The sequence below is a fragment of the Petromyzon marinus genome, chromosome 84 (genome assembly GCF_048934315.1).
Source record: "Petromyzon marinus isolate PM22_M1 ecotype Great Lakes invasive population chromosome 84, UKy_Petmar_22M1.pri1.0, whole genome shotgun sequence".
In the NCBI taxonomy this organism is placed as follows: domain Eukaryota; kingdom Metazoa; phylum Chordata; class Hyperoartia; order Petromyzontiformes; family Petromyzontidae; genus Petromyzon; species Petromyzon marinus.
The window spans coordinates 2156959-2179195 of record NC_133749.1 but is presented as its reverse complement, the minus strand read 5'-3'; the positions used below and the strand labels follow the sequence as shown (position 1 = coordinate 2179195).

Below are 22237 nucleotides of genomic sequence, written 5' to 3'. Positions count from 1 at the left end.
GTCTCCCCATGTCTCCCCGTGTCTCCCCGCGTCTCCCCGTGTCTCCCCGTGTCTCCCCGTGTCTTTACGTGTCTCCCCGTGTCTCCCCGTGTCTCCCCTTGTCTCCCCGTGTCTCCCCCTGTCTCCCCGTGTCTCCCCGTGTCTCCCCGTGTCTCCCCCTGTCTCCCCGTGTCTCCCCGTGTCTCCCCGTGTTTCCCCCTGTCTCTCCGTGTCTCCACGTGTCTCCCCTGTCTCCACGTGTCTCTCCGTGTCTCCCCTGTCTCCCCGTGTCTCCCCGTGTCTCCCCCTGTCTCCCCGTGTCTCCCCTGTCTCCCCGTGTCTCCCCTGTCTCTCCGTGTCTCCCCTGTCTCCCCGTGTCTCCCCGTGTCTCCCCGTGTCTCCCCTGTCTCCCCGTGTCTCCCCTGTCTCTCCGTGTCTCCCCTGTCTCCCCGTGTCTCCTCTGTCTCTCCGTGTCTCTCCGTGTCTCCCCTGTCTCCCCGTGTCTCCCCGTGTCTCCCCGTGTCTTTACGTGTCTCCCCGTGTCTCCCCGTGTCTCCCCGTGTCTCCCCCTGTCTCCCCCTGTCTCCCCGTGTCTCCCCCTGTCTCCCCGTGTCTCCCCGTGTCTCCCCGTGTCTCCCCCTGTCTCCCCGTGTCTCCCCGCGTCTCACCGCGTCTCCCCGTGTCTCCCCGTGTCTCCCCGTGTCTCCCCCTGTCTCACCGTGTCTCACCGTGTCTCCCCTGTCTCCCCGTGTCTCCCCGTGTCTCCCCGTGTCTCCCCCTGTCTCCCCGTGTCTCCCCGTGTCTTCCCTGTCTCCCCGTGTCTCCCCCTCTCTCCCCGTGTCTCCCCTTGTCTCCCCGTGTCTCCCTGTGTCTCCCCGCGTCTCCCTGTGTCTCCCCTTGTCTCCCCGTGTCTCCCCTGTCTCCCCTTGTCTCCCCCTCTCTCCCCGTGTCTCCCCTTGTCTCCCCGTGTCTCCCCCTCTCTCCCCGTGTCTCCCCTTGTCTCCCCGTGTCTCCCCGTGTCTCCCCTGTCTCTCCGTGTCTCCCCTGTCTCCCCGTGTCTCCCCTGTCTCTCCGTGTCTCCCCTGTCTCCCCATGTCTCCCCGTGTCTCCCCGCGTCTCCCCGTGTCTCCCCGTGTCTCCCCGTGTCTTTACGTGTCTCCCCGTGTCTCCCCGTGTCTCCCCTTGTCTCCCCGTGTCTCCCCCTGTCTCCCCGTGTCTCCCCGTGTCTCCCCCTGTCTCCCCGTGTCTCCCCGTGTCTCCCCGTGTTTCCCCCTGTCTCTCCGTGTCTCCACATGTCTCCCCTGTCTCCCCGTGTCTCCCCCTGTCTCCCCGTGTCTCCCCGCGTCTCCCTGTATCTCCCCGCGTCTCCCCCTGTCTCCCCGTGTCTCCCCTGTCTCCCCTTGTCTCCCCTGTCTCCCCTTGTCTCCCGTGTCTCCCCCTGTCTCCCCGTGTCTCCCCCTGTCTCCCCGTGTCTCCCCTGTCTCTCCGTGTCTCCCCTGTCTCCCCGTGTCTCCCCTGTCTCTCCGTGTCTCCCCTGTCTCCCCATGTCTCCCCGTGTCTCCCCGCGTCTCCCCGTGTCTCCCCGTGTCTCCCCGTGTCTTTACGTGTCTCCCCGTGTCTCCCCGTGTCTCCCCTTGTCTCCCCGTGTCTCCCCCTGTCTCCCCGTGTCTCCCCGTGTCTCCCCCTGTCTCCCCGTGTCTCCCCGTGTCTCCCCGTGTTTCCCCCTGTCTCTCCGTGTCTCCACATGTCTCCCCTGTCTCCACGTGTCTCTCCGTGTCTCCCCTGTCTCCCCGTGTCTCCCCGTGTCTCCCCCTGTCTCCCCGTGTCTCCCCTGTCTCCCCGTGTCTCCCCTGTCTCTCCGTGTCTCCCCTGTCTCCCCGTGTCTCCCCGTGTCTCCCCGTGTCTCCCCTGTCTCCCCGTGTCTCCCCTGTCTCTCCGTGTCTCCCCTGTCTCCCCGTGTCTCCTCTGTCTCTCCGTGTCTCCCCTGTCTCCCCGTGTCTCCCCGTGTCTCCCCGTGTCTTTACGTGTCTCCCCGTGTCTCCCCGTGTCTCCCCGTGTCTCCCCCTGTCTCCCCGTGTCTCCCCGTGTCTCCCCTGTCTCCCCCTGTCTCCCCGTGTCTCCCCGTGTCTCCCCGTGTCTCCCCTGTCTCCCCGTGTCTCTGTGTCTGCCCGTGTCTCCCCTGTCTCACCGTGTCTCCCCGTGTCTCCCCTGTCTCTGTGTCTCCCCGTGTCTCCCCGTGTCTCCCCGTGTCTCCCCCTGTCTCCCCGTGTCTCTCCACGTCTCCCCGCGTCTCCCCGTGTCTCCCCGTGTCTCTGTGTCTCCCCGTGTCTCTGTGTCTCCCCGTGTCTCACCGTGTCTCTGTGTCTCCCCGTGTCTCCCCGTGTCTCTGTGTCTCCCCGTGTCTCTCCACGTCTCCCCGCGTCTCCCCGTGTCTCCCCGTGTCTCTGTGTCTCCCCGTGTCTCCCCGTGTCTCCCCGTGTCTCTCCGTGTCTCTCCGTGTCTCCCCTGTCTCCCCGTGTCTCCCCGTGTCTCCCCCTGTCTCCCCGTGTCTCCCCTGTCTCCCCGTGTCTCCCCTGTCTCTCCGTGTCTCCCCTGTCTCCCCGTGTCTCCCCGTGTCTCCCCGTGTCTCCCCTGTCTCCCCGTGTCTCCCCTGTCTCTCCGTGTCTCCCCTGTCTCCCCGTGTCTCCCTTGTCTCTCCGTGTCTCCCCTGTCTCCCCGTGTCTCCTCTGTCTCTCCGTGTCTCCCCTGTCTCCCCGTGTCTCCCCTTGTCTCCCCCTGTCTCCCCGTGTCTCCCCGTGTCTCCCCTGTCTCCCCGTGTCTCCCCTGTCTCTCCGTGTCTCCCCTGTCTCCCCGTGTCTCCCTTGTCTCTCCGTGTCTCCCCTGTCTCCCCGTGTCTCCCCTGTCTCTCCGTGTCTCCCCTGTCTCCCCGTGTCTCCCCTGTCTCTCCGTGTCTCCCCTGTCTCCCCATGTCTCCCCGTGTCTCCCCGCGTCTCCCCGTGTCTCCCCGTGTCTCCCCGTGTCTTTACGTGTCTCCCCGTGTCTCCCCGTGTCTCCCCTTGTCTCCCCGTGTCTCCCCCTGTCTCCCCGTGTCTCCCCGTGTCTCCCCGTGTCTCCCCCTGTCTCCCCGTGTCTCCCCGTGTCTCCCCGTGTTTCCCCCTGTCTCTCCGTGTCTCCACGTGTCTCCCCTGTCTCCACGTGTCTCTCCGTGTCTCCCCTGTCTCCCCGTGTCTCCCCGTGTCTCCCCCTGTCTCCCCGTGTCTCCCCTGTCTCCCCGTGTCTCCCCTGTCTCTCCGTGTCTCCCCTGTCTCCCCGTGTCTCCCCGTGTCTCCCCGTGTCTCCCCTGTCTCCCCGTGTCTCCCCTGTCTCTCCGTGTCTCCCCTGTCTCCCCGTGTCTCCTCTGTCTCTCCGTGTCTCTCCGTGTCTCCCCTGTCTCCCCGTGTCTCCCCGTGTCTCCCCGTGTCTCCCCGTGTCTCCCCGTGTCTCCCCGTGTCTCCCCGTGTCTCCCCGTGTCTCCCCCTGTCTCCCCCTGTCTCCCCGTGTCTCCCCCTGTCTCCCCGTGTCTCCCCGTGTCTCCCCGTGTCTCCCCCTGTCTCCCCGTGTCTCCCCGCGTCTCACCGCGTCTCCCCGTGTCTCCCCGTGTCTCCCCGTGTCTCCCCCTGTCTCACCGTGTCTCACCGTGTCTCCCCTGTCTCCCCGTGTCTCCCCGTGTCTCCCCGTGTCTCCCCCTGTCTCCCCGTGTCTCCCCGTGTCTCCCCGTGTCTTCCCTGTCTCCCCGTGTCTCCCCCTCTCTCCCCGTGTCTCCCCTTGTCTCCCCGTGTCTCCCTGTGTCTCCCCGCGTCTCCCTGTGTCTCCCCTTGTCTCCCCGTGTCTCCCCTGTCTCCCCTTGTCTCCCCCTCTCTCCCCGTGTCTCCCCTTGTCTCCCCGTGTCTCCCCCTCTCTCCCCGTGTCTCCCCTTGTCTCCCCGTGTCTCCCCGTGTCTCCCCTGTCTCTCCGTGTCTCCCCTGTCTCCCCGTGTCTCCCCTGTCTCTCCGTGTCTCCCCTGTCTCCCCATGTCTCCCCGTGTCTCCCCGCGTCTCCCCGTGTCTCCCCGTGTCTCCCCGTGTCTTTACGTGTCTCCCCGTGTCTCCCCGTGTCTCCCCTTGTCTCCCCGTGTCTCCCCCTGTCTCCCCGTGTCTCCCCGTGTCTCCCCCTGTCTCCCCGTGTCTCCCCGTGTCTCCCCGTGTTTCCCCCTGTCTCTCCGTGTCTCCACATGTCTCCCCTGTCTCCCCGTGTCTCCCCCTGTCTCCCCGTGTCTCCCCGCGTCTCCCTGTATCTCCCCGCGTCTCCCCCTGTCTCCCCGTGTCTCCCCTGTCTCCCCTTGTCTCCCCTGTCTCCCCTTGTCTCCCGTGTCTCCCCCTGTCTCCCCGTGTCTCCCCCTGTCTCCCCGTGTCTCCCCTGTCTCTCCGTGTCTCCCCTGTCTCCCCGTGTCTCCCCTGTCTCTCCGTGTCTCCCCTGTCTCCCCATGTCTCCCCGTGTCTCCCCGCGTCTCCCCGTGTCTCCCCGTGTCTCCCCGTGTCTTTACGTGTCTCCCCGTGTCTCCCCGTGTCTCCCCTTGTCTCCCCGTGTCTCCCCCTGTCTCCCCGTGTCTCCCCGTGTCTCCCCCTGTCTCCCCGTGTCTCCCCGTGTCTCCCCGTGTTTCCCCCTGTCTCTCCGTGTCTCCACATGTCTCCCCTGTCTCCACGTGTCTCTCCGTGTCTCCCCTGTCTCCCCGTGTCTCCCCGTGTCTCCCCCTGTCTCCCCGTGTCTCCCCTGTCTCCCCGTGTCTCCCCTGTCTCTCCGTGTCTCCCCTGTCTCCCCGTGTCTCCCCGTGTCTCCCCGTGTCTCCCCTGTCTCCCCGTGTCTCCCCTGTCTCTCCGTGTCTCCCCTGTCTCCCCGTGTCTCCTCTGTCTCTCCGTGTCTCCCCTGTCTCCCCGTGTCTCCCCGTGTCTCCCCGTGTCTTTACGTGTCTCCCCGTGTCTCCCCGTGTCTCCCCGTGTCTCCCCCTGTCTCCCCGTGTCTCCCCGTGTCTCCCCTGTCTCCCCCTGTCTCCCCGTGTCTCCCCGTGTCTCCCCGTGTCTCCCCTGTCTCCCCGTGTCTCTGTGTCTGCCCGTGTCTCCCCTGTCTCACCGTGTCTCCCCGTGTCTCCCCTGTCTCTGTGTCTCCCCGTGTCTCCCCGTGTCTCCCCGTGTCTCCCCCTGTCTCCCCGTGTCTCTCCACGTCTCCCCGCGTCTCCCCGTGTCTCCCCGTGTCTCTGTGTCTCCCCGTGTCTCTGTGTCTCCCCGTGTCTCACCGTGTCTCTGTGTCTCCCCGTGTCTCCCCGTGTCTCTGTGTCTCCCCGTGTCTCTCCACGTCTCCCCGCGTCTCCCCGTGTCTCCCCGTGTCTCTGTGTCTCCCCGTGTCTCCCCGTGTCTCCCCGTGTCTCTCCGTGTCTCTCCGTGTCTCCCCTGTCTCCCCGTGTCTCCCCGTGTCTCCCCCTGTCTCCCCGTGTCTCCCCTGTCTCCCCGTGTCTCCCCTGTCTCTCCGTGTCTCCCCTGTCTCCCCGTGTCTCCCCGTGTCTCCCCGTGTCTCCCCTGTCTCCCCGTGTCTCCCCTGTCTCTCCGTGTCTCCCCTGTCTCCCCGTGTCTCCCTTGTCTCTCCGTGTCTCCCCTGTCTCCCCGTGTCTCCTCTGTCTCTCCGTGTCTCCCCTGTCTCCCCGTGTCTCCCCTTGTCTCCCCCTGTCTCCCCGTGTCTCCCCGTGTCTCTGTGTCTCCCCTGTCTCCCCTGTCTCCCCGTGTCTCCCCGTGTCTCCCCGTGTCTCAGCTCGGACATGTCTCCGCTGCTGTCTGGATCCACACAGCACCGGATGTTCGACTCCCTCTCTGTGGAGATCGAGCAGCTGCTCTCGAAGGTGACTCTCCACGTGTCTCCACGTGGAGACACACGTGGAGACACGTGTCTCTCTGTGTCTCCACGTGTCTCTACGTGTGTCTCTGTGTCTCTGTGTCTCTCCACGTGTCTCCACGTGGAGACACACGTGGAGACACGTGTCTCTCTGTGTCTCCACGTGTCTCTACGTGTGTCTCTGTGTCTCTGTGTCTCTCCACGTGTCTCCACGTGGAGACACACGTGGAGACACGTGTCTCTCTGTGTCTCCACGTGTCTCTACGTGTGTCTCTGTGTCTCTGTGTCTCTCCACGTGTCTCCACGTGGAGACACACGTGGAGACACGTGTCTCTCTGTGTCTCCACGTGTCTCTACGTGTGTCTCTGTGTCTCTGTGTCTCTCCACGTGTCTCCACGTGGAGACACACGTGGAGACACGTGTCTCTCTGTGTCTCCACGTGTCTCTACGTGTGTCTCTGTGTCTCTGTGTCTCTCCCGTGTCTCCACGTGGAGACACACGTGGAGACACGTGTCTCTCTGTGTCTCCACGTGTCTCTACGTGTGTCTCTGTGTCTCTGTGTCTCTCCCGTGTCTCCACGTGGAGACACACGTGGAGACACGTGTCTCTCTGTGTCTCCACGTGTCTCTACGTGTGTCTCTGTGTCTCTGTGTCTCTCCACGTGTCTCCACGTGGAGACACACGTGGAGACACGTGTCTCTCTGTGTCTCCACGTGTCTCTACGTGTGTCTCTGTGTCTCTGTGTCTCTCCACGTGTCTCCACGTGGAGACACACGTGGAGACACGTGTCTCTCTGTGTCTCCACGTGTCTCTACGTGTGTCTCTGTGTCTCTGTGTCTCTCCACGTGTCTCCACGTGGAGACACACGTGGAGACACGTGTCTCTCTGTGTCTCCACGTGTCTCTACGTGTGTCTCTGTGTCTCTGTGTCTCTCCACGTGTCTCCACGTGGAGACACACGTGGAGACACGTGTCTCTCTGTGTCTCCACGTGTCTCTACGTGTGTCTCTGTGTCTCTGTGTCTCTCCACGTGTCTCCACGTGGAGACACACGTGGAGACACGTGTCTCTCTGTGTCTCCACGTGTCTCTACGTGTGTCTCTGTGTCTCTGTGTCTCTCCACGTGTCTCCACGTGGAGACACACGTGGAGACACGTGTCTCTCTGTGTCTCCACGTGTCTCTACGTGTGTCTCTGTGTCTCTGTGTCTCTCCACGTGTCTCCACGTGGAGACACACGTGGAGACACGTGTCTCTCTGTGTCTCCACGTGTCTCTACGTGTGTCTCTGTGTCTCTGTGTCTCTCCACGTGTCTCCACGTGGAGACACACGTGGAGACACGTGTCTCTCTGTGTCTCCACGTGTCTCTACGTGTGTCTCTGTGTCTCTGTGTCTCTCCACGTGTCTCCACGTGGAGACACACGTGGAGACACGTGTCTCTCTGTGTCTCCACGTGTCTCTACGTGTGTCTCTGTGTCTCTGTGTCTCTCCACGTGTCTCCACGTGGAGACACACGTGGAGACACGTGTCTCTCTGTGTCTCCACGTGTCTCTACGTGTGTCTCTGTGTCTCTGTGTCTCTCCACGTGTCTCCACGTGGAGACACACGTGGAGACACGTGTCTCTCTGTGTCTCCACGTGTCTCTACGTGTGTCTCTGTGTCTCTGTGTCTCTCCACGTGTCTCCACGTGGAGACACACGTGGAGACACGTGTCTCTCTGTGTCTCCACGTGTCTCTACGTGTGTCTCTGTGTCTCTGTGTCTCTCCACGTGTCTCCACGTGTCTCCACGTGTCTCCACGTGTCTCTACGTGTCTCTGTGTCTCTGTGTCTCTCCACGTGTCTCCACGTGTCTCTACGTGTCTCCACGTGTCTCACCGTGTCTCTGTGTCTCACCGTGTCTCCACGTGGAGACACGTGTCTCCACGTGTCTCTCTGTGTCTCCACGTGTCTCCACGTGGAGACACGTGTCTCCACGTGTGTCTCTGTGTGTCTCTACGTGTTTCTGTGTCTCTGTGTCTCCCCGTGTCTCCACGTGTCTCCACGTGTCTCCCCGTGTGTCTCTACGTGTTTCTGTGTCTCTGTGTCTCACCGTGTCTCCACGTGTGTCTCCACGTGTCTCCACGTGTCTCACCGTGTCTCCACGTGTCTCTACGTGGAGACACGTGTTTCCACGTGTGTCTCTGTGTCTCTCTGTGTCTCCACGTGTCTCCACGTGTCTCCACGTGTCTCACCGTGTCTCCACGTGTCTCTACGTGTCTCTACGTGTCTCTGTGTCTCCCCGTGTCTCCACGTGTCTCTACGTGTCTCCACGTGTGTCTCTGTGTCTCTGTGTCTCTCCACGTGTCTCCACGTGTCTCCACGTGTCTCTACGTGTCTCTGTGTCTCTGTGTCTCTCCACGTGTCTCCCCGTGTCTCCACGTGTCTCCACGTGTCTCCACGTGTGTCCCCTTGTCTCCACGTGTCTCCACGTGTCTCCACGTGTCTCCACGTGTCTCTACGTGTCTCTGTGTCTCTCCACGTGTCTCTACGTGGAGACACGTGTCTCCACGTGTGTCTCTGTGTCTCCACGTGTCTCCACGTGTCTCCACGTGTCTCACCGTGTCTCCACGTGTCTCTACGTGTCTCTGTGTCTCACCGTGTCTCCACGTGTCTCCCCTTGTCTCCACGTGTCTCCACGTGTCTCTGTGTCTCACCGTGTCTCCACGTGTCTCCCCTTGTCTCCACGTGTCTCCACGTGTCTCCACGTGTCTCACCGTGTCTCCACGTGTCTCTACGTGGAGACACGTGTTTCCACGTGTGTCTCTGTGTCTCTCTGTGTCTCCACGTGTCTCCACGTGTGTCTGTGTCTCCACGTGTGTCTCCACGTGGAGACACACGTGGAGACACGTGTCTCTGTGTCTCTCTGTGTCTCTCCCCTTGTCTCCACGTGTCTCCACGTGTCTCTACGTGTGTCTCCACGTGTCTCCACGTGTGTCTCTGTGTGTCTCTACGTGTTTCTGTGTCTCTGTGTCTCCCCGTGTCTCCCCGTGTGTCTCTACGTGTTTCTGTGTCTCTGTGTCTCACCGTGTCTCCACGTGTGTCTCTGTGTCTCTCCACGTGTCTCCACGTGTCTCCACGTTTCTCTCTGTGTCTCACCGTGTCTCCACGTGTCTCCACGTGTCTCTACGTGTCTCCGTGTCTCTGTGTCTCCACGTGTCTCCACGTGTCTCTGTGTCTCTCTGTGTCTCTCTGTGTCTCCACGTGTCTCTACGTGTCTCTCTGTGTCTCCACGTGTCTCTACGTGTGTCTCTGTGTCTCTCCACGTGTCTCCACGTGTCTCTACGTGTCTCCGTGTCTCTGTGTCTCCACGTGTCTCCACGTGTCTCCACGTGTCTCTCTGTGTCTCCACGTGTCTCTGTGTCTCCACGTGTCTCCATGTGTCTCTGTGTCTCTACGTGTCTCCACGTGTCTCCACGTGTCTCTGTGTCTCCACGTGTCTCTGTGTCTCTACGTGTCTCCACGTGTCTCCGTGTCTCTGTGTCTCCACGTGTCTCCACGTGTCTCCACGTGTCTCTCTGTGTCTCCACGTGTCTCCACGTGTCTCCACGTCTCTCCACGTGTCTCCCCGTGTCTCTCCCCTGTCTCTCTGTGTCTCCACGTGTCTCCACGTGTCTCCACGTGTCTCTGTGTCTCTCCACGTGTCTCCACGTGTCTCCACGTGTCTCCCCGTGTCTCCACGTGTCTCTGTGTCTCTCCACGTGTCTCCCCGTGTCTCTCCCCTGTCTCTCTGTGTCTCCACATGTCTCCACGTGTCTCCACGTGTCTCTGTGTCTCTCCACGTGTCTCCACGTGTCTCCACGTGTCTCCACGTGTCTCTGTGTCTCCACGTGTCTCCACGTGTCTCACCGTGTCTCCACGTGTCTCTGTGTCTCCCCGTGTCTCCACGTGTCTCTACGTGTCTCCACGTGTGTCTCTGTGTCTCTGTGTCTCTCTGTGTCTCCACGTGTCTCTACATGTCTCTGTGACTCTCCCGTGTCTCACCGTGTCTCCACGTGTCTCCACGTGTCTCCACGTGTCTCTACGTGTCTCTGTGTCTCTGTGTCTCCACGTGTCTCTCCACGTGTCTCCACGTGTCTCTCCACGTGTCTCCACGCGTCTCTACGTGTCTCCACGTGTCTCCACGTGTCTCTCCACGTGTGTCTCCACGTGTCTCACCGTGTCTCCACGTGTCTCCCCGTGTCTCCACGTGTCTCCACGTGTCTCCACGTGTCTCCACGTGTCTCTCCCCATGTCCCTGTCTCACTCTCTCTCCCCGTGTCTCCCGTGTCTCACCGTGTCTCCACGTGTCTCCACATGTCTCACCGTGTCTCTACGTGTCTCTGTGTCTCTCTGTGTCTCCCCGTGTCTCCACGTGTCTCCACGTGTCTCCCCGTGTCTCACCGTGTCTCTACGTGTCTCTGTGTCTCACCATGTGTCCCCGTGTCTCCACGTGTCTGCACGTGTCTCTCTGTGTCTCACCGTGTCTCCACGTGTGTCTCCACGTGTCTCCACGTGTCTCCACGTGTCTCCACGTGGAGACACGTGTCTCCACGTGGAGACACGTGTCTCCACGTGGAGACACGTGTCTGCACGTGTCTGCACGTGTCTGCACGTGTCTGCACGTGTCTCTCTGTGTCTCACCGTGTCTCCCCGTGTCTCCACGTGTCTCCAAGTGTCTCTCCCCGTGTCTCCACGTGTCTCTCCCCATGTCCCTGTCTCACTCTCTCTCCACGTGTCTCCCCGTGTCTCCACGTGTCTCCACGTGTCTCTCTGTGTCTCACCGTGTCTCCACGTGTCTCCACGTGTCTCACCGTGTCTTCCCGTGTCTCCACGTGTCTCCCTGTGTCTCCCCGTGTCTCTCTGTGTCTCTCTGTGTCTCCACGTGTCTCTCTGAGTGTCTCTCTGCGTGTCTCTCTGCGTGTCTCCCCGTGTCTCTCCGCGTGTCTCTCATTGTCTCCCCGTGTCTCTCTGAATCTCTGTGTCTCTCCCTGTCTCCACGTGTCTCTCTGTGTCTCCCTGTGTCTGCGTGTGTCTCCCCGTGTGTCTCTGTGTCTCTCTGTGTCTCTCCGCGTGTCTCCCCGTGTCTCTCCGTGTGTCTCTCTGTGTCTCCCCGTGTCTCCCTATGTCTCTCCTTGTCTCCCCGTGTGTCTCTGTGTCTCTCCCTGTCTCCCCGTGTCTCCCTGTGTCTCCGCGTGTCTCCCTGTGTGTCACTGTGTCTCTCTGTGTCTCCCCGTGTCTCTCCGTGTATCTCTGTGTCTCCCTGTCTCCCCGTGTGTCTCTGTGTCTCTCTGTGTCTCCCCGTGTCTCCCTGTGTCTCTCCCCGTGTCTCTCTGTGTCTCCTCGTGTCTCTCCGTGTGTCTCTCCGCGTGTCTCGCCCCGTGTCTCCCTCCGTGTCTCTCCTTGTCTCCCTGTGTCTCTCCCCGTGTCTCCCTGTCTCTCTGTGTCTCTCCATGCGTCTCTCCCTGTCTCCCCGTGTGTCTCTGTGTCTCTCTGTGTCTCCTCGTGTCTCCCCGTGTCTCTCTGTGTCTCTGTCTCTCCCCGTGTCTCCCCGTGTCTCCCTATGTCTCTCCCTGTTTCCCCGTGTGTCTCTGTGTCTCTCCCCATGTGTCTCTGTGTCTCTCTGTGTCTCCCCGTGTCTCTCCTTGTCTCCCCATGTGTCTCTCCCCGTGTCTCTCTGTGTCTCTCCGCGTGTCTCTGTGTCTCTGTGTCTCCCCGTGTCTCTCTGTGTCTCCCCGTGTGTCTCTCCCCATGTCTCCACGTGTCTCCACGTGTCTCCACGTGTCTCTCCGCGTGTCTCTGTGTCTCCCCGTGTCTCTCCCCGTGTCTCCCCGTGTGTCTCTGTGTCTCCGCGTGTCTCCCTGTGTCTCGCTGTCTCACTCCCTGTGTCTCTCCCTGTGTCTCCCCGTGTCTCCCCGTGTGTCTCTGTGTCTCTGTGTCTCCGTGTGTCTCTCCCGTGTCTCTCCCGTGTCTCCCCGTGTCTCTCCCGTGTCTCTCCCGTGTCTCTCCCTATCTCTCCTCGTGTCTCCCCGTGTCTCTCTGCGTGTCTTTCTTTGTCTCCCCGTGTCTCCCTGTGTTTCCGTGTGTCTCCCCGTGTCTCGCCGCGTGTTTCCCCGTATCTCTCTGTGTCTCCCTGTGTCTCCCTGTGTCTCCCCGTGTCTCTCCCCATGTCCCTGTCTCCCCGTGTCTCTCCCTGTCTCCCCGTGTCTCTCTGTGTCTCCCCGTGTCTCTCCCCGTGTCTCTCCCTGTCTCCCCGTGTGTCTCTGTGTCTCTGTGTCTCCCCGTGTCTCTCCCTGTCTCCCCGTGTGTCTCTGTGTCTCTGTGTCTCCCCGTGTGTCTCTGTGTTTCCCCGTGTCTCCCCGTGTCTCTCCCTGTCTCCCCGTGTGTCTCTGTGTCTCTGTGTCTCCCCGTGTCTCTCCCTGTCTCCCCGTGTGTCTCTGTGTCTCTGTGTCTCCCCGTGTCTCTCCCTGTCTCCCCGTGTGTCTCCCTGTCTCCCCGTGTGTCTCTGTGTCTCCCCGTGTCTCTTCCTGTCTCCCCGTGTCTCCCCGTGTCTCTCCGCGTGTCTCCCCATATCTCTCTGTGTCTCCCTGTGTCTCCCTGTCTCCCTGTCTCCCCGTGTCTCTCCCTGTCTCCCCGTGTGTCTCTGTGTTTCCCCGTGTCTCCCCGTGTCTCTCCCTGTCTCCCCGTGTCTCCCCGTGTCTCTCCCCATGTCCCTGTCTCCCTGTCTCTCTCCGTGTGTCTCTGTGGCGGTAGTGATTGTGAGTGAGGAGCGGTGGTGCAGCGGTTAGCGCTACGCTGTGCTGCGAACCTGTCCCCTAGGTAGACTCAGCCTCAACTACAGTCCTGCTAGAGGCTACCTGGGGGATCTTTGTCTGTGTGTGTAGGTGCTGCTACTCGCTACTAGCAGCACTTGCCCCTACAACCTGCTAGAGGCTACCTGGGGGATCTTTGTCTGTGTGTGTAGGTGCTGCTGCTACTCGCTACTAACAGCACTTGCCCCTACAGCCCTACTAGAGGCTACCTGGGGGATCTTTGTCTGTGTGTGTGTAGGTGCTGCTACTTGCTACTAACAGCACTTGCCCCTACAGCCCTGCTAGAGGCTACCTGGGTGATCTTTGTCTCTGTGTGTGTGTAGGTGCTGCTACTCGCTACTAACAGCACTTGCCCCTACAGCCTGCTAGAGGCTACCTGGGGGATCTTTGTCTGTGTCTGTGTAGGTGCTGCTACTAACAGCACTTGCCCCTACAGCCTGCTAGAGGCTACCTGGGGGATCTTTGTCTGTGTGTGTGTAGGTGCTGCTACAAACAGCACTTGCCCCTACAGCCCTGCTAGAGGCTACCTGGGGGATCTTTGTCTGTGTGTGTAGGTGCTGCTACTCGCTACTAACAGCACTTGCCCCTACAGCCCTGCTAGAGGCTACCTGGGTGATCTTTGTCTCTTTGTTTTTGTGGTTGTGGTGGTGCAGTTGGCTGCGGTGAATGAGAAGTTGTCAGAATATTCAGATTCCAGTCGCCCTCCACCACCCAGCGTAGAGAGCGGCAGCAGCAACAGCGCTCTCAGCCACACGATCCAGAGACATCGTGACATCTTACAGGTGACTCACCACTCACTCACTCACTCAGTCACTCACTCAGTCACTCACTCACACACACACTCACTCACTCACTCATAGACTCACTCACACACACACTCGCTCATAGACTAACCACTCACTCACTCACTCACCACTCACTCACTCACACACTCACCCACACACTCACACACTCACTCACCACTCACTCACTCAGTCACTCATAGACTCATAGACTCACCACTCACTCACTCACTCAGTCACTCACTCACACACTCACTCACACACTCACTCACTCACTCATAGACTCACTCACTCACACACTCACTAACACACACACACTCACACACTCACTCACACACCTACACACTCACTCACTCACTCATAGACTCATAGACTCACCACTCACTCACTCACACACTCACTCACTCACTAACACACTCACTCACTAACACACTCACTCACTCAGTCACTCAGTCAATCACTCACACACACACTCACTCACTCATAGACTCATAGACTCACCACTCACCCACTCACTCAGTCACTCACTCACTCACACACTCACTCATAGACTCATAGACTCACCACTCACTCAGTCACTCACTAACACACTCACTCACACACACACACACTCACTCACTCATAGACTCACTCACTCACACACTCACTAACACACTCACTAACACACTCACTCATAGACTCACCACTCACTCACTCACTCACCCACTCACCACTCACTCACTCACTCACCCACTCACCACTCACTCACTCACACACCTACACACTCACTCACACACTCACTCAGTCACTCATAGACTCACTCACTCACACACACACACTCAGTCACTCACTCACTAACACACTCACTCAGTCACTCACTCACTCACACACTCACTCAGTCACTCACTCACTCATAGACTCACCACTCACTCACTCAGTCAATCACTCACTCACCACTCACTCACTAACACACTCACTCATAGACTCACCACTCACTCACTCACCCACTCACCACTCACTCACTCACCACTCACTCATTAACATACTCACTCAGTCACTCACTCACACACCACTCACTCACTCACTCATAGACTCATAGACTCACCACTCACTCACTCACACACTCACTCACTCAGTCACACACTCACCACTCACTCATAGACTCATAGACTCACCACTCACTCACTCACACACTCACTCACTCAGTCACACACTCACTCATTAACACACTCACTCACCACTCACACACTCACACACTCACTCACCACTCACTCACTACACCACTCACTCACTACACCACTCACTCACTACACCACTCACCACTCACTCACACACCCACTCACTAACACACTCACTCAGTCACTCACACACTCACACACTCACTCAGTCACTCAGTCAATCACACACTCACTCACCACTCACTCACTCACTAACACACTAACACACTCACTCATAGACTCACTCACTCACTACACCACTCACTCACTCACTACACCACTCACTCACTCATAGACTCACTCACTCACTACACCACTCACTCACTCACTCATAGACTCACTCACTCACTCACACACTCACACACTCACTCATACTCACTCACTCACACACTCACCCACTCACCACTCACTCACCACTCACTCAGTCACTCACTCACTCACTCACACACTCACTCACTAACACACCTACACACTCACTCAGTCACTCACTCACTAACACACTCACTCACTCACTAACACACTCACTCATAGACTCACCACTCACTCATTCACTAACACACCCACTCACACACTCACTCACTAACACACTCACACACTCACTCACTAACACACTCACACACTCACCCACTCACTCACACACTCACTCACTCACTCACACACTCACTAACACACCCACTCACACACTCACTCACTAACACACTCACTCACTAACACACTCACTCATAGACTCACTCACTCAGTCACTCACACACTCACTCAGTCACTCACTCATAGACTCATAGACTCATTCACTCACATACCCACTCACTCACTCACACACTCACCCACTCACTCACACACTCACTCACTCATAGACTAACCACTCACTCACTACACCACTCACTCACACACCCACTCACTCACTCACACACCCACTCACACACTCACTCACACTCACTCACTTACACACTCACTCACTCACTCACACACTCACTCATAGACTCACCACTCACTCATTCACTCATAGACTAACCACTCACTCACACACTCACTCACTCACACACTCACTCACACACTCACTCACTCAGTCACTCACACACTCAGACACACACTCACTCACTCACCCACACACTCACTCAGTCACTCACTCATAGACTCACTCACTCATAGACTCACTCACACACTCACTCACTCACACACTCACTCACTCACACACCCACTCACTCACTCACTCACACACCCACTCACACACTCACACACCCACTCACACACTCACTCACTCACACACCCACTCACACACTCACTCATAGACTCACTCACTCACACACTCAGTCACTCACTCACTCACTCATAGACTCACTCACTCACTCATAGACTCACCACTCACTCACTCACTCACACACTCACTCACTCACACACTCACTCAGTCACTCACTCATAGACTCACTCACACACTCACACACTCACTCACTAACACACTCACACACTCACTCACTCAGTCACTCACTCACTCACTCACTAACACACTCACACACTCACTCACTCACTCAGTCACTCACACACTCACACACTCACTCACACACTCAGTCACTCACTCACTAACACACTCAGTCACTCACTCAGTCACTCACACACTCACTCACTCACTCATAGACTCAGACACTCCCTCACTCACTCATAGACTCATTCACACACTCACTCACTCACACACTCACTCACTCACACACTCACTCACTCACACACTCAGACACTCACTCACTCACACACTGACTCACACACTCACTCACTCACTCATAGACTCACCACTCACTCACTCACTCACACACTCACACACTCACTCACTCACACACTCACTCACTCACACACTCAGACACTCACTCACTCACACTCACTCACACACTCACTCACACACTCACTCATAGACTCATAGACTCACCACTCACTCACTCACTCACACACTCACTAACACACTCACACACTCACTCACTCACACACTCACTCACACACTCACTCATAGACTCATAGACTCACTCACTCACTCAGTCACTCACTCACACACTCACTCAGTCACTCACTCATAGACTCATAGACTCACCACTCACTCAGTCACTCACTCACACACTCACTCAGTCACTCACTCATAGACTCACCACTCACTCACACACTCACTCACACACTCACTCAGTCACTCACACACTCACTCACTCACTCACACACTCACTCATAGACTCATAGACTCACCACTCACTCACTCACTAACACACTCACACACTCACTAACACACTCACTCACTCACACACTCACACACTCACTCAGTTACTCACTCACTCACTCAGACACTCACTCACTCACACACTCACACACTCACTCACTCAGTCACACACTCACACACTCACTCACTCACCACTCACTCAGTCACTCACTCACACACTCACTCATAGACTCACACACTCACTCACTCACACACTCACTCATAGACTCATAGACTCACTCACACACTCACTCACTCATAGACTCACTCAGTTACTCACTCACTCACTCATAGACTCACTCACTCACTCATAGACTCACTCACTCACTCATAGACTCACTCACTCACTCACACACTCACTCACTCATAGACTCACCACTCAGTCACTCACTCACTCACTCACACACTCACCCACTCACTCACACTCACTCAGTTACTCACTCATAGACTCACTCACTCACTCATAGACTCACTCACACACTCACACACTCACTCACTCACACACTCACTCAGTCACTCACTCACACACTCACTCATAGACTCACACACTCACACACTCACTCACTCACTCACACACTCACTAACACACTCACTCATAGACTCACCACTCACTCACTCACTCATAGACTAACCACTCACTCACACACTCACTCACTCACACACTCACTCACACACTCACTCACTCACTCAGTCACTCACACACTCAGACACTCACACACTCACTCACTCACCCACACACTCACTCAGTCACTCACTCATAGACTCACTCACTCATAGACTCACTCACACACTCACTCACTCACACACTCACTCACTCACTCACACACCCACTCACTCACTCACTCACACACCCACTCACACACACACCCACTCACACACTCACTCACTCACACACCCACTCACACACTCACTCATAGACTCAATCACTCACACACTCAGTCACTCACTCACTCATAGACTCACTTACTCACTCATAGACTCACCACTCACTCACTCACACACTCACTCACTCACACACTCACTCAGTCACTCACTCATAGACTCACTCACACACTCACACACTCACTCACTAACACACTCACACACTCACTCACTCACTCAGTCACTCACTCACTAACACACTCACACACTCAGTCACTCACTCAGTCACTCACACACTCACTCACTCACTCATAGACTCAGACACTCCCTCACTCACTCATAGACTCACTCACACACTCACTCACTCACACACTCACTCACTCACACACTCACTCACTCACTCACACACTCAGACACTCACTCACTCACACACTGACTCACACACTCACTCACTCACTCATAAACTCACCACTCACTCACTCACTCACACACTCACACACTCACTCACTCACACTCACTCACTCACACACTCAGACACTCACTCACTCACTCACACTCACTCACACACTCACTCATAGACTCATAGACTCACCACTCACTCACTCACTCACACACTCACTAACACACTCACACACTCACTCACACACTCACACACTCACTCACACACTCACTCATAGACTCATAGACTCAATCACTCACTCAGTCACTCACTCACTCACACACTCACTCAGTCACTCACTCATAGACTCATAGACTCACCACTCACTCACTCACACACTCACTCACACACTCACTCAGTCACTCACACACTCACTCACTCACACACTCACTCATAGACTCATAGACTCACCACTCACTCACTCACACACTCACTAACACACTCACACACTCACTAACACACTCACTCACTCACACACTCACACACTCACTCAGTTACTCACTCACTCAGTCAGACACTCACTCACTCACACACTCACTCACCACTCACTCAGTCACTCACTCACACACTCACTCATAGACTCACACACTCACTCACTCACTCACACACTCACTCATAGACTCACTCACACACTCACTCACTCATAGACTCACTCAGTTACTCACTCACTCACTCACACACTCACTCACTCACTCACACACCCACTCACTCACTCACACACTCACACACTCACACACCCACTCACACACTCACTCACTCACACACCCACTCACACACTCACTCATAGACTCACCACTCAGTCACTCACTCACTCACTCACACACTCACCCACTCACTCACACTCACTCAGTTACTCACTCATAGACTCACTCACTCACTCATAGACTCACTCACACACTCACACACTCACTCACTCACACACTCACTCAGTCACTCACTCACACACTCACTCATAGACTCACACACTCACACACTCACTCACTCACTCACACACTCACTAACACACTCACTCATAGACTCACCACTCACTCACTCACTCATAGACTAACCACTCACTCACACACTCACTCACTCACACACTCACTCACACACTCACTCACTCACTCAGTCACCCACACACTCAGACACTCACACACTCACTCACTCACCCACACACTCACTCAGTCACTCACTCATAGACTCACTCACTCATAGACTCACTCACACACTCACTCACTCACTCACACACCCACTCACTCACTCACACACCCACTCACACACACACCCACTCACACACTCACTCACTCACACACCCACTCACACACTCACTCATAGACTCACTCACTCACACACTCAGTCACTCACTCACTCATAGACTCACTTACTCACTCATAGACTCACCACTCACTCACTCACACACTCACTCACTCACACACTCACTCAGTCACTCACTCATAGACTCACTCACACACTCACACACTCACTCACTAACACACTCACACACTCACTCACTCACTCAGTCACTCACTCACTAACACACTCACACACTCAGTCACTCACTCAGTCACTCACACACTCACTCACTCACTCATAGACTCAGACACTCCCTCACTCACTCATAGACTCACTCACACACTCACTCACTCACACACTCACTCACTCACACACTCACTCACTCACTCACACACTCAGACACTCACTCACTCACACACTGACTCACACACTCACTCACTCACTCATAAACTCACCACTCACTCACTCACTCACACACTCACACACTCACTCACTCACACTCACTCACTCACACACTCAGACACTCACTCACTCACTCACACTCACTCACACACTCACTCATAGACTCATAGACTCACCACTCACTCACTCACTCACACACTCACTAACACACTCACACACTCACTCACACACTCACACACTCACTCACACACTCACTCATAGACTCATAGACTCAATCACTCACTCAGTCACTCACTCACTCACACACTCACTCAGTCACTCACTCATAGACTCATAGACTCACCACTCACTCACTCACACACTCACTCACACACTCACTCAGTCACTCACACACTCACTCACTCACACACTCACTCATAGACTCATAGACTCACCACTCACTCACTCACACACTCACTAACACACTCACACACTCACTAACACACTCACTCACTCACACACTCACACACTCACTCAGTTACTCACTCACTCAGTCAGACACTCACTCACTCACACACTCACTCACCACTCACTCAGTCACTCACTCACACACTCACTCATAGACTCACACACTCACTCACTCACTCACACACTCACTCATAGACTCACTCACACACTCACTCACTCATAGACTCACTCAGTTACTCACTCACTCACTCACACACTCACTCACTCACTCACACACCCACTCACTCACTCACACACTCACACACTCACACACCCACTCACACACTCACTCACTCACACACCCACTCACACACTCACTCATAGACTCACCACTCAGTCACTCACTCACTCACTCACACACTCACCCACTCACTCACACTCACTCAGTTACTCACTCATAGACTCACTCACTCACTCATAGACTCACTCACACACTCACACACTCACTCACTCACACACTCACTCAGTCACTCACTCACACACTCACTCATAGACTCACACACTCACACACTCACTCACTCACTCACACACTCACTAACACACTCACTCATAGACTCACCACTCACTCACTCACTCATAGACTAACCACTCACTCACACACCCACTCACACACACACCCACTCACACACTCACTCACTCACACACCCACTCACACACTCACTCATAGACTCAATCACTCACACACTCAGTCACTCACTCACTCATAGACTCACTTACTCACTCATAGACTCACCACTCACTCACTCACACACTCACTCACTCACACACTCACTCAGTCACTCACTCATAGACTCACTCACACACTCACACACTCACTCACTAACACACTCACACACTCACTCACTCACTCAGTCACTCACTCACTAACACACTCACACACTCAGTCACTCACTCAGTCACTCACACACTCACTCACTCACTCATAGACTCAGACACTCCCTCACTCACTCATAGACTCACTCACACACTCACTCACTCACACACTCACTCACTCACACACTCACTCACTCACTCACACACTCAGACACTCACTCACTCACACACTGACTCACACACTCACTCACTCACTCATAAACTCACCACTCACTCACTCACTCACACACTCACACACTCACTCACTCACACTCACTCACTCACACACTCAGACACTCACTCACTCACTCACACTCACTCACACACTCACTCATAGACTCATAGACTCACCACTCACTCACTCACTCACACACTCACTAACACACTCACACACTCACTCACACACTCACACACTCACTCACACACTCACTCATAGACTCATAGACTCAATCACTCACTCAGTCACTCACTCACTCACACACTCACTCAGTCACTCACTCATAGACTCATAGACTCACCACTCACTCACTCACACACTCACTCACACACTCACTCAGTCACTCACACACTCACTCACTCACACACTCACTCATAGACTCATAGACTCACCACTCACTCACTCACACACTCACTAACACACTCACACACTCACTAACACACTCACTCACTCACACACTCACACACTCACTCAGTTACTCACTCACTCAGTCAGACACTCACTCACTCACACACTCACTCACCACTCACTCAGTCACTCACTCACACACTCACTCATAGACTCACACACTCACTCACTCACTCACACACTCACTCATAGACTCACTCACACACTCACTCACTCATAGACTCACTCAGTTACTCACTCACTCACTCACACACTCACTCACTCACTCACACACCCACTCACTCACTCACACACTCACACACTCACACACCCACTCACACACTCACTCACTCACACACCCACTCACACACTCACTCATAGACTCACCACTCAGTCACTCACTCACTCACTC

The 22237-nt window shown here is 56.3% G+C and overlaps 1 protein-coding gene across 6 annotated transcripts in view; it reads left to right on the top strand.

The window, feature by feature from the left end:
* Positions 1–22237, top strand: part of GOSR1 (golgi SNAP receptor complex member 1) — a 75921-nt gene that overhangs the window by 21516 nt on the left and 32168 nt on the right. For all 6 annotated transcript variants that reach the window (XM_076057734.1, XM_076057737.1, XM_076057736.1 and 3 more), the window contains 2 exons: positions 5797–5884; positions 13355–13483. In XM_076057734.1, coding sequence (XP_075913849.1) covers positions 5797–5884; positions 13355–13483 — 217 coding nt within the window. The remainder of the gene's footprint in view (positions 1–5796; positions 5885–13354; positions 13484–22237) is intronic.